The sequence below is a fragment of the Musa acuminata genome, chromosome BXJ2-3 (genome assembly GCF_036884655.1).
Source record: "Musa acuminata AAA Group cultivar baxijiao chromosome BXJ2-3, Cavendish_Baxijiao_AAA, whole genome shotgun sequence".
NCBI lineage: Eukaryota > Viridiplantae > Streptophyta > Magnoliopsida > Zingiberales > Musaceae > Musa > Musa acuminata.
This window is the reverse complement of record NC_088340.1, coordinates 43235964-43248202: the sequence shown is the minus strand read 5'-3', so window position 1 is coordinate 43248202 and position 12239 is coordinate 43235964. Positions and strand designations below refer to the sequence as shown.

At 48.4% G+C, this 12239-nt stretch overlaps 2 protein-coding genes across 4 annotated transcripts; both read left to right on the top strand.

Annotated features, from left to right (window-relative positions):
• The first annotated feature begins 528 nt into the window (after window positions 1-528).
• Window positions 529-2843, top strand: LOC135606610 (protein SOB FIVE-LIKE 5-like). 2 transcript variants are annotated; one of them, XM_065097657.1, is made up of 3 exons: window positions 529-1260; window positions 1328-1402; window positions 1488-2843. In XM_065097657.1, exons 1-3 carry the CDS (start codon window positions 739-741, stop codon window positions 1521-1523), a joined length of 633 nt encoding a protein of 210 aa, XP_064953729.1. In that variant the 5' UTR covers window positions 529-738; the 3' UTR covers window positions 1524-2843. The 2 variants fall into 2 exon arrangements, with proteins under 2 accessions (XP_064953729.1, XP_064953730.1); XM_065097658.1 differs by having other exon boundaries at window positions 530-1164.
• A 1829-nt stretch (window positions 2844-4672) lies between these two features.
• On the top strand, window positions 4673-8244 carry LOC103979864 (long chain base biosynthesis protein 2d-like). 2 transcript variants are annotated; one of them, XM_018822721.2, is made up of 12 exons: window positions 4680-5071; window positions 5144-5209; window positions 5809-5897; window positions 5973-6118; window positions 6187-6311; window positions 6402-6495; window positions 6577-6743; window positions 6814-6975; window positions 7045-7171; window positions 7240-7406; window positions 7496-7603; window positions 7685-8244. In XM_018822721.2, exons 1-12 carry the CDS (start codon window positions 4874-4876, stop codon window positions 7760-7762), a joined length of 1527 nt encoding a protein of 508 aa, XP_018678266.1. In that variant the 5' UTR covers window positions 4680-4873; the 3' UTR covers window positions 7763-8244. The 2 variants fall into 2 exon arrangements, with proteins under 2 accessions (XP_064957461.1, XP_018678266.1); XM_065101389.1 differs by having other exon boundaries at window positions 4673-5209.
• The last annotated feature ends 3995 nt before the right edge of the window (window positions 8245-12239 follow it).

The following is a 12239-nucleotide window of genomic DNA, read 5'->3' as shown; positions in this document are numbered from 1 at the left end:
CTCTCTCTCTCTCTCTCTCTCTTTCTTGGTTGGGACAATGACTTGACGCCTGCAGCTCTCCCATGATGTGATGTTCATAGCTTCTCCTCATCATCTTATTAGCTTCCCCTGTTTCCCGGAGGGAACAAACCAAGCAAGAACAGACGCTTCATCTCCTCTCACGCCTGCAGTACCGATGCAGAGGAAGAGGCCATTGTTGTTTTGGAACCTCAGGAAGACCCAAAAGCTTCCTCTGCCACTCTGTTGACTGACAATAATTTACATTTATAATTGCTTTACGTGCAAGATTCTGCAAAGGAAAACATTCAGTCCCCAATCTCTTGCAATAGACACTATATATGTATATATATTGCTGATGTTGGTGAAGTGGGAATATAAACTAAGATCATCTCTGTCTTATGCTTCTTTATGCCGAGCTTTTCGATGAGCGATACTTGTATATTCTAAGGAATTAGGCGTTGAATTATCCCTGGATTAACCATGAATTATATATATATTTATACATGATGCTCTTCCCCATGATTTCCCCTGTTCACGGGATGTTGTAGCAAATCATGGAAACCGGTGTCGAGTGGTACGCTTTGCCTCGCTGTATTGCATGTGACCCCGTTTTGGCTCCATTCCTCCGACGGAGTGTGAGATAGTGCGTGCGAGGGAGGCGACCCGCCTCATCTCTCTCTCTTTAAACCAAGGCGATTCATCTCTTTGTGCCTCTCGAGTCCATAGCCATAAAGGAGAATGAGAAGAGCCTTCTCCTGTGTCGACCCACTGATGCAGAGAGAGGAGGACGATGTTAGCTCGGATTGCAGCAGTGGATGCCAATCTGGTTGGACCGACTACTTGGACAAGTCCTGCGGTGAGTGCCGTCAGCCTCTCGTCTGCGGCAAAGGTGGTTCCTTTGAGGAAGAGGAGGAGGACCTGTCCATGGTCTCCGATGCGTCCTCCGGGCCTCCACATTTTCCCGAGGAGGACGAGCATTCCTGCGGCTATCTTCGCTCCAGCACTTGCTTTCAGGCCGGCGGCTGCCTCTGCTCTGCCTTGACTCCAGCTGCTGGATTGGCCGCGGGCGGTGCCAAGAAGAGGAGAGTCGAACCGGAGCAGCAGAGACAACGTTCTTCTCTGTTGGATGACACCGCCAGTTCGCCTCTGTTCAGCTTCTCCAAGGCATGCTATATTCCCGATCCTTACTCTCCATTATCTGATTTCAATCCGCTGCTCAGCTTCAACAAAGCCATTTTGGAGGTCTCTTGTGGCTTTAAGGTGCATTGCTGGTTCTCCTTCCGCTGGTTTTTCTCTTACGTTGACTAACAAGTATGATCTCGAACAGAGAAATCTCCAACTGGAGAAGCAAATGGGCCACCTTCAATCCTCTGTTCCTGTGAAGCCAACCCCTTGGAGACCAGTTGAGTGATCTCCATAACCTACATTCCTTGATGCGATTCTGTTCCTCGACTCATTCTTCCTTTTTGTCCGTTTGGTGTCAGTAGATATCAAGAAAAGTAGGTGGGAAGAAGATTTGGTGATCGACTCATCTGAAGCAGAAACATGTGGATGGATCTTTGAAGTTCTCAAAAGAGATCAACTTTAATCTTCTACTGTACCTCTCTCTCTCTCTCTCTCTCCTCTGTTATTCTCCTTGTGGCAAGTCAATGCAGTGGGAAGGAAGCGATCAACCTCTGCAACAGAGAAGAGAAGAAATAATTACTTACTCTTCAGCATTCTTCTTCTTTTCATTCTTTTGTCATGAATGGAGGTAACAAAATGAGCCACCATAGACTCTCTGTTCCCACCCTCATCTCCCACCTTCTCACAAGGACATGCATTCAAATGGATGAGGTCCCATGGAGGAGGAGGATCCGCATCGATCACCGGCCTGTCGATCGTCATGAGATCACAATAATGAAAACTCACTCGATAGATTCAGTTCCAAGCCAAGTGTAATGCTCACTCGACGCGCCATGTCGTGATCAAGGACCCTTACCCAGTTACCATCTTGTCCGACTGGTCCAACATTTGCATCACCACCACAGGAAATGGAGGACGCTTGCACTGAGAAGCTGGAGGCACGGTCACTCTCACCACCGGCTTGCCCTGCATCACCCCATTCATGGCAGCGAGCGACTCAAGGTCGCTCTCCTGTAAACAAACACCAAGCTGCATGCTTTATAGTGTCATGTCTCCTTCGTGCTACCGTATGATCAAAATACTTCTCCAGTCAACCTAGTGTGTATGTGACCGTGAAACAGATAAGCATAATAAGTAAGAGAGAGAAGCATCCCGACAGGTACGGCCATGTCCTCTGAGTGTGTTCGACCTGAGGGCACGGAAAGGGAGGAAGACGACCTGCACGCAGCTAGATGCGCGTTCCGACGATGCTGTACTCGTCTCGAACACAGCCCTCGGGCCTCATGCGCACCAGTCGATGGATTACGGATGGTAAGAAGTCGATGTTGATTCTTCCGAGTCTTTTGTATCAGATGTTTGATGAAGATTCACAGAAGAAACGCCACAAAGCAAACCTCGAAGTCCTCATCCTTCCATAAGAAAGAAGAAACAGAGGGTAACCGAAATCGAACACCCAGGTTTCACAGCAGCCATGTTAACCAACCTGTCTTCTTCCTCGAGCAAGCTCCACGTTAACTAGTTTCTACTGAGAAGCTGCTTTTGAGAGGCTTTACCTGAGCCTGCAGAACACAAGGACATGAACCGTAGCAGTCAAAGCCAGACTTTTAAGGCAGGCAGCATGGCCTCATCTTTATCCTCATCCTCATCTTTATCAGCCTTAAATGGCAATTCTGGACATGCACAGGCTCTGATGCCTGCCCATTCAATATGCACTTCAAGGAACATGTGGTTTGAATGGCTTGCATCTTTCATCTCCACCATCCTACGACCCTTCTGCATAGCACCTGAGCAGCTCAATAATCTTCCATAGCTCTTCCTTGGAGTGTGTGGTAAATCAACTGTAAACTCATAGGTTTGTGACTTGATCTTATTGTGTTTCTATTATTTGCCTGAAGTAGTTGCTGCTGATCATTACTTGTCACAATAACAAGTGCTACTTTAAGATAGTTTAAGTTTTATAAACATAATATATGTATTATCATGATATAAAATTAAAATTATCTAAAAATAATACCTCTAGTCAATCATTTTAGGTGTTGAGCAAAGAGCGACAAAAAATATTAATCATCTCAACCTCTTAGAAATATATGATTGGATAAGCCTTTGGAATAGTATATTTAAGTTAATTGAAATATTTATATTTTATATTTATGATAAAATATTTATTAAAATATTTGTTTATGTGATTTAATGTTTTAACTAACCTATCTTCTCTTTCTAACAAATTCTTCGGGATCTTATGATATTATGAAAAGACTGACTTTTTACGAACGGACATATAAGAATATCATACGATATAGGTAAAATTAATTAAGTCTGTGATACATGCAAGAATTAATGCATTTTAGGTAGAAAAATGATCCGAGTAGCAATCCCTAACCGTGCTGTATCTGGTATCTTTTATGAGGTTCTTCCTCATTGATTAGAGCCCTCAGCCCTCAGCTATCCAATTAAATTTCCATGATGCTCAACCTCAGAGCCATTTGCACAATTTGCAGTGGCACAGCTTCTTGATAACACTTCTGTCAGGAGTGTGGACTCTGACAACATTGAAGGAGCAATACTTGCCTGAAACATAACCCTTAATGCAGATGGAGCAGAAGAAGCTATCAGAACATCACAAGGCCCCTTTGTATAGTGCAAACACATTCCCTTTCCTCTTCATTTAATTAAGCATCGATTCATCTCGATGCATTAGCAATCTCAAACTCACGGAGAAGACGACATCGTCGTGAAGTCCTCACCACCGAGTCTTCTGCATTATCAATCGGAGGAAAGCAATCGAGGAATCTGAGAGGACATGGCGAGGCTAAACATTCATGTAGTTGTTGGCTAGAAATTGGTAGCCCAAGTCGAGTCATGGCAGCGAAACATCACAGCTTTGGTTTGGTAAAGACGCCTACGATGGCCATCATCTTAATGTCTTCGTACCGTACTGATCCTGCAGCCAGCAACAATGGCTGCATGCCTTATAATGTTCATGGCACCAGAGCTAGCGTTTCCGGAAAAGCTGAGACCAGATCAGATCCACAATTCATTGTATCCCGCAAGAAGAAGAAGAAGCTGGTAAGTGCCTCCACGAACACCCCTCAATGCTCGTCAGAGAGTTGCAGGCAGGCGGCTGAGATCGCAGTAAGATAATGATATCTCCACTCCAGAAAAAGGATCAAAGCAGCTCACTCCTTTTCAGAAGCATTGAAGTAAAGGATCGAACAAGTCATGCTTATCATGAGGGTCTTTGAATGGCTTGCAAATGCCGGTAGATCGAGGATGGTTCTGTGGCACTTTAATTCAATCTGCCGCCGACTGCAATACTGTCATCCGGGATTCGAGTATCAGTTTCAGTAGCCACTGCTCATTTATTGAAGATGAAGGTAACTTCTTGGTTTCCAATGCATCTCTGGTCAACGTAATTGACGAGCATCACCGCTGGTTTCACGTTGCTCATTAGTCGGCAGCGGCGACAAAGTACGAGAGAGTGGTGTGACCATCAAAGCTAATTAAGAGGGAAGGAGGAGGCACGTAAACCGCGCCTCCTCGGAGTAGATTGAGAACAGGGTCAAAAGGCCGGCTGGTCCCTCTCTCCAATTCAGTGGCGCGTGCAGCCCTCTCAACGCCAACCAGACAACAACGACGCACATTAAGCCGCCGTTGCCATGAGGAAGCGGCCATTAAAGGCACGACCCGACGCGCGCTCTCCCCACCGACTCCTCCGTTTCCACCACTAGAGGCCGGCGCCGGTCGAGCCATGACGGTGCTCCTCCCCATCCCGCCGCTGGTCCCCATCCCGCCGATCGCGGTGCCGGGGGAGGTCCGGCGGATGGTGAGGCTGACGTACCTGACCGCCCTCACCACGCTCCTCGGCTACGTCGTCTTCTTCGTCTTCGGCTTCCTCCGGGATCTCTTCCGCGAGCTCTTCGACTGGTCCAAGTCCGACGACCTCAGGGTATCTACCTCCCTGTATGCTCTCGTTTCATCCGTACGACGACTGATGGATCCCGGTTTCATCTGGCGACAGGGTTACGCGCCGATATGCCCGCCATTTGAGGATTTCTACACCCGCCGAATCTATCACCGCATCCAGGTCTGTTCTGCTTCCATTTCAGCTTCTTCCTGTCGGATTCTTTCCTGTTCAAGAAGTCGCTGCCTTGCTGGTCATTTTCTTGGTACGACGAGTGTTTGTTCTCTTCTGCATAAAAGATCGGAGTCCCCTCAAACGATCCGTATCTAAATCCTCACGACCCTGTCAAGATAGCAGCAGCAGCAGAGGAAGAAGAAAGTAGTGTTGTTGTTAGTCGTTCTTACCTTGCAGCGATTAAGCATTGCACTAAGCAATGGAGAAAGGAGAAGAGGGGGCTTCGTTTGTCTTCATTCCTTTTAGATTTCGATAGAAGATCCGATCACAGATGGATCGGATCGTTCAACACCGAGAGATCGAGTTCTCGAAGTATATCCATCTCTGATAGCCACCTTTTCCTCGATTTAATGGAAGATTTGTGAAACAACAGCATAGGAAGGATGCGTAAACTTAAAGAGGGCAATACGATTTATGTGCAGGATAAAGTACTGTTTAGGTGGCCGTCAAGGACATAATGCGTGCATCGTCTTTCTCTTCTACTGTCTCTGTGTCTAACATGAAGAACCCTAAAGTGATTCGTGTATGTTTGACGATGGGCATGGCAGGACTGCTTTGCCCGACCGATCGCGAGCGCACCGGATGCCTGGATCGATGTGGTGGAGCGGTATTCCAATGACAACAACAAGACCCTCCAGTATGTTCGACGTAATTCCCTCCCCGATTCGACAGTGGAAGACGTTTCTGACTCTGTTCCTCTCACTCGATGCAGCCGGTCTTCGACCGCATCCAGATGCCTCAACCTTGGATCATACAACTACCTCGGCTTTGCTGCCGGAGATGAGTACTGCACGCCTCGCGTGATCGAGTCTCTCAAGAAATACGCTCCTACCGCTTGCAGTGCTCGGGCTGATGCAGGTAGGAAACCTCTGCTTTCTTCGTCACAGAACAGATGTTGAATCCCCTAAGCTTGCCATGGCTATCAGGAACCACCAGGTTGCACGTCGAGCTCGAGGAGTTGATAGCACGATTCGTCGGAAAGCCAGCGGCCATCACCTTCGGCATGGGATACGTGACCAACTCCTCCATAATCCCAGTTCTAGTCGGAGAGGTCTGCAAGTTCTGCTACCGTCAATTGTACCTGACGATGGTGAATTCAGCCAATCATATGAGTTCGTTCTCTTCTCGTGTTCCTTAACAGGGAGGGCTAATCATCAGCGACTCATTCAATCACAACTCCATCGTCAGTGGCGCTCGCGCATCCGGCGCAACGGTGCATGTTTTCCGGCACAACAGTACGTCCGACGCCTTGAGCATGAGATGCTGCTCGATTGCTCGCCATGCTTCGCTTCACCTCACCTTGTCTGCGTTGACAGGCCCTTCGCACTTGGAAGAGGTGCTGCGGGAGCAGATCGTCAAGGGTCGTCAACCTGGCACACACAGACCATGGAGAAAGATACTTGTCATCGTCGAGGGCATATATAGCATGGAAGGGGAGTTCTGCAAGCTGCCTGAGATAGTAGCCATCTGCAAGAAATACAAGGTTCGACATCGATCAACATCGAGGGTTCGAATCCTGAGAACCGATGACAATACTCCTCTCTCTGGATCAGGCATACATATATCTGGATGAAGCTCATAGCATCGGTGCGGTGGGTAAGTCCGGGAGAGGTGTTTGTGAGCTGCTCGGGGTGGATCCAGCTGACATCGACATCATGATGGGAACTTTCACCAAGTCATTTGGATCCTGCGGAGGCTACATTGCAGCATCAGAGGTTGATTCCTTCGTGAACTCGAATGAACAGAATGCTTCCATCGATGCTAAGCTCGCATGCCTTTCTCAGGAGATCATTCGATATCTGAAGCACGCTTGTCCGGCGCATCTCTACGCGACCTCCATGTCACCGGCCGCCGTTCAACAGGTTATATCCGCGATCAAGGTTGTTCTCGGAGAAGACGGGTCAAACAGAGGTGAGACCGCACTCTCCATGGCTTCCTCAAGAATGCCGTCCGCCTAACTAGGACTTGATCACCGCCAGGGGCCAAGAAGCTGGCGCAGATTCGGGAGGGCAGCAACTACTTCCGATCAGAGCTGAAGAAGATGGGCTTTGTGGTTCTCGGCGACAACGACTCGCCGGTGATGGCTATAATGCTCTACAATCTGGCGAAGCTCCCCGCCTTCTCGCGAGCGTGCTTGAGACAGAATGTGAGTAGGTGGTGGTCAGCAACCGCAAGCTGTGATTCTTGTTTTAGATGTCGATGCTCGTTGCAGTGAGTTCATCGACTTGTTTGCAGGTTGCGGTGGTGACGGTAGGGTATCCGGCGACGCCAGTTCTCCTTGCCAGGGCAAGGATCTGCATCTCTGCTTCCCACACCAGGGAAGACCTCAACAAAGGCTTGAAGGTTCGAGTCTCATTCTTACGATCATTGCTATATAGATCACCATCATCATCGACATTATTCCTCTGAGAATGAATTACTCAGGTCATCAGCGAAGTTGGTGGTCTGGTGGGTGCGAAATGCCTCCCCGCAGAACCAGAGAAGGCGAAGAAGATGGACTGAGGAAAGCCTGCATTTTTGGTGACAGTACCATTTTGCAGGAAGAAGATTTATGTTCATACATCATCAGAAGTGCATTCTGTTCCTCACTGAATTGGATTCTATAGAATTCTTTACAATGTTAAGTGTACAATTTGTGTGAATGAATCAGCTTACAGATTCCTTGAAGCACAAACCAAATGGGAAGCTGTGAGAATGTTGGGATGAGCTGTGAGAATACAGTGATGTCCCCAAAGACATGATGTTCACCTGCAAATAGCTGAGACAACACTAAAAGATTTCTCCATTTCAACATTCCTTCACTTCCAATCATTAGTCTTTCTTGTCACACATTGTGAGATTTGAGATTCATATGATTGGAACTACATACCTTCGATTTGGATCCAAGAATGTCCTGAAAGTTGGTGAGATGGTGTCTGATTGCTTCCTCAAGGTTTTAATTCAAGAAATATGATACCTTGTGATGATGTGGTTGAAATGTTTTAGAGGGCTGGCTTGCTTGGGAGCTTTTACTATTACTATGATTTCCTTCATACATAAAAATTATTACTTATCATGGCAATGACTCAATGGAGATGATTAGAAAAAGCTTTCAATAGGCTATTGATAAGGCATATTTCGGATCTCGACCACGTCACGATCCACCTCTAGCGTCAGCACAAACATGGGCCCTCGGGATATGGACCAGGCATCACGTCGGATACACCTTCACAAACCGGGCGTTGAACACTCCTTCACAAGTTCGCACGTTGCCTTGACGGGAACTTGTTGTTGCGCTCGGGACTCGATGAGCAGCTGTTTGTGGGCTTGCAGTTATTCGTTCAACCTTCTAAAGTCCTTGTTTTCTCCCTCTCCCTCTTTTCTCTTGTGCACGCAAGGTGCTCGTTGAATTGCTTGTAAAGCTTCCCCTCTTTTCGCGAGACGTCGGGACTTGTCCGTCGCTCATTCTTTCGAACTAATCAACTTTCTCTTTTACAGGTCTTTCGGGACGTACGAGAGGTTGCAAGTGGGCTGATCTTTGCGAAGCAGTATTGCAAGGGCGAAGCGCGACTTAGGCAACGCAAGCTAAGTTCGCATCTTAGCCGCAAGGGTGCCTCACGCCTTAGGCAATTCCAGCTAAGGCCGTGACAATGCGCCACGTCGGATACACCCATGCAGATTCAACACAAGGGTCGCCTTCCTCTCGCGTCGAGCCGAAGCCTGTACAGAGAGGCGTCCTCTCGGCAAGTCCCATTCCGAAAAGCTCGAGACGACACTGCATGGTGCCCACGCATACCGGGCAACAACCACATGAAGGTACAAACTTGCAACTCGGGAGGTCGGTCGCCGCAGCAAATCCACGTACGACCGACCCTCGTGACATGGACTTAGCTGGATTTGCCTAAGTCGTGCGGCACCCTTGCGTGTCCATCCGCAAAGGTCAACCTCCCCGAAGCCTCCCATTGTCCCTTAGGAACAACAAAAGAGAGAACGGGTTAGAGAGAACGCCTCAATCGGGATCCACAAGCAAACATCTCCGAAAAACACTTCATAGACAATGCAAATTACAAACAGACTTTACAAGCTTTGAACAGTGGCACAACAAAAGGTAAAATGGTCCATTACAGACCGAAAATCTCTCGTACGTGTCCACATGACACAACCTTTATTTACAAGCCTAAAGAGGCCACCAACCCAACTAAAGTGGGACTATTAAGCCTTCGGCCGCCCCTTTACATTCTGTACAAGGCATGAACATGCCAAAAGACACGGACATACATAAGCATTACATCAAACACCTTGTTTCGAAGTTTGTCCGTGACATTCTCCCCTACTTATCCCTTCGACGTCCTCGTTGAAGCCTTTGTCGACACTGCAACTCCTCACCTTTGCTGAGTCTTCAATCTTCTGCTCCAGCTGCAATGTGCCTCCTGGCTCCCAGTTGCTCTCCGCTGCTGTTTTTGAGTAGTCGAACCTTTGATCCGCCATGCTGCTACAACTCACCAATGACTTTGACTCTGTTGTGGGGTTGGCTGAGTTGTGTTGATCCTTGTTGATTCCTGCGGATCCGCCAGATGAAGGAAAAGACCATCCTTACTGCGCCAGTCTCTCAGAAATTTCTCATGCTGCTTGAACTGGGTGGATGCTTGTTGGAGCTTTAACGAGCATCATCTCGCAAACTTTTGAAGTTTCGGGTCCTTCCTCCACAAAATCTGCTCATTGACTCTTCTTTCTGTTAGTTGTCACATCCAAGTAGGTTCACATCACTTCCACTTTCGATTGGCATTTCGTTGGGAAATGAGGCGGACAATCTACTCTCAATAGCACTGATCACCGTTGGTGAGGATTTGACAACTGTTGTCTTTTATTATCTTCGAAGGGTCTTTGAACTTGTGCAGAGCTCCTCTACTGGATAGATAAGAGAATTGGGGTACTCGGTTTCGCCCATTCTCTTAAGAGTTGAGAAGGCAAAAGTTACTTGACTTCGCCCGCCTTCTCGAGGTTGTACTTCATGCATCGAGCTGGTTACTGGCCTTCGCCTGCTCTTTGCTCACACTTCTGAAGCACTTGAAGTGTTTGCACTCCTTGCGTTGAGTTAGTTACTATGATTCCCCTTCTCAATGCCATCGAACTTCTGGAATGCGGGAAGTTTTCACCCCAACTTGGAGTAATTCTCTGATAGATGCGGTCGCCTCTGGGATTGTACCGTCTTCTCCATCAACCCTGTCGCCTACTCCACTGAGTAGCAAAGGTACAGCACCGCGTACTGCCTGCTTCGTTCCTTGGTCGTGCACTCTTGCATGACCCGAAGTCCTTCACTTACGGCTATCTTGATGAGAAACTTGTTGACACCGGTCTTACGAAGTTTCTTGGCCTCTGCCCTTCAGCCTTGTCTCGGTACTTGGAGATTGCCTCTGCATGCTCCACCTCCTCGGCCCCTTTCACGACCAAGCGCTCTCCCTCCGTGAGAGCAAGGGATCAATGACTTTCACGGAAGTCCCGCCTCTGCGATACCATGGCCCTACTATCCGTCGCCTCGCATCTGCATCCCTTTTCTTCACAATCAGTAGATATGCCTCTATGGCACTCCTCCGAGTCCACCTCCATTCTAACTGATGCTTAATTTTGGGTAGCTAAGTCCCTTTGGACTCGTCGTCGCTTCTTCGCCCCTTTCGACCCCCTGCTTCAACACCTCTGTGTTCTCCAAGCAGTCTGTTTGGTCGATGGAGAGACAAACTGCAACTCCCATGCATGGCCTCTGCCATCACGTTGTAGGGTTTGCACCAATTCTGTTCTCCTTAACTTCCTTGGTAGCAACGTTCACTTACTCGGCCTTGTCCTCTAACTTGCCGGGCTCCCTTAAGCGAATATGAGTTCTGGAGCAGTCCAACTCTCCAGCTGCTTCGATCATACCTCTGCATGATCAAGTTCCTCCCATAGAACTCACTGGTACTTGCATTCGAACTTTTCCCTTGGTGGAACCCAGCCCTCATATGCTGATGACCAAGGTTTTCATCCGATGCAAAATTCAATGCACGCACGGAAGACCCGCCTCTGCGGTACCATGGCCTTCACTCCTTGAATCCATAGCCCTTCTTGCCGTCATGTTGTTCATCGAAGTGGAGCTTCCAGTAGCTCCCGATCATACCTCCATATGATCTAGTCCCTCCCGGGACTCATTGGCACTTGCATTCAAACTTTTCCCTTGGTGGAACACAGCCCCCCATATGTTGATGACCAAGGCTTTCATCCGATGCAAAATTTGATGCACGCGCGGAAGACCCGCCTCTGCGGTACCATGACCTTCACTCCTTGAATCCATAGCACTTCTTGTCGTCGTGTTGTTCACCGAAGTGGAGCGTCCAGTAGCTCTCGATCATACCTCCGTATGATCCCATCCCTCACGGGGCTCAGTCGTGTGTATCGCATTGCCACGAACTGTTCCACCATGATCCGCTGCACCATGTCGCCTCCTGGTGACATCTCCAATGCATTCTGATCCTTGTGGGATAAACTCGAATTGTGAACCCTCCATGTGTGGCCTCCGCCAATACATCGTAGGGTCTCCTTCACCTTCGATTTTGTTCGCTCCTTTGGCAATCGACCTTCATCCACCCACTCTTGGGTCACACCTAGATGGAGCACTACTCTAGGACAGTCCGTCGCCTAGTAGCTCCCGAAGTCCACCGACTTCACTATAATTTGTGCACCATTTTCTGGATCCTGGGCCTCTGCCCCTACCAGCATAATCTCCGCTGCGCATTGCTTCCTTCATGGCAACTCGAATGGCAACACTATGGCATATTCTTCAAGAGTACCCGCCTCTGCGTCCTCTTGCCCCGTGCTAAGGCCTTCTGTACCCAACTTCACCTCCGCAAATTGAGTCGCCTTAGTTCCTCCATCAAATGCTTCTCCGAGGTAAGGTGCATGTGCCCCGAAGCTCCCTTCGTCTTTGGCATCATGCAAGATGAGTCCACTCCGTCAAAAAGAAGGACCCATG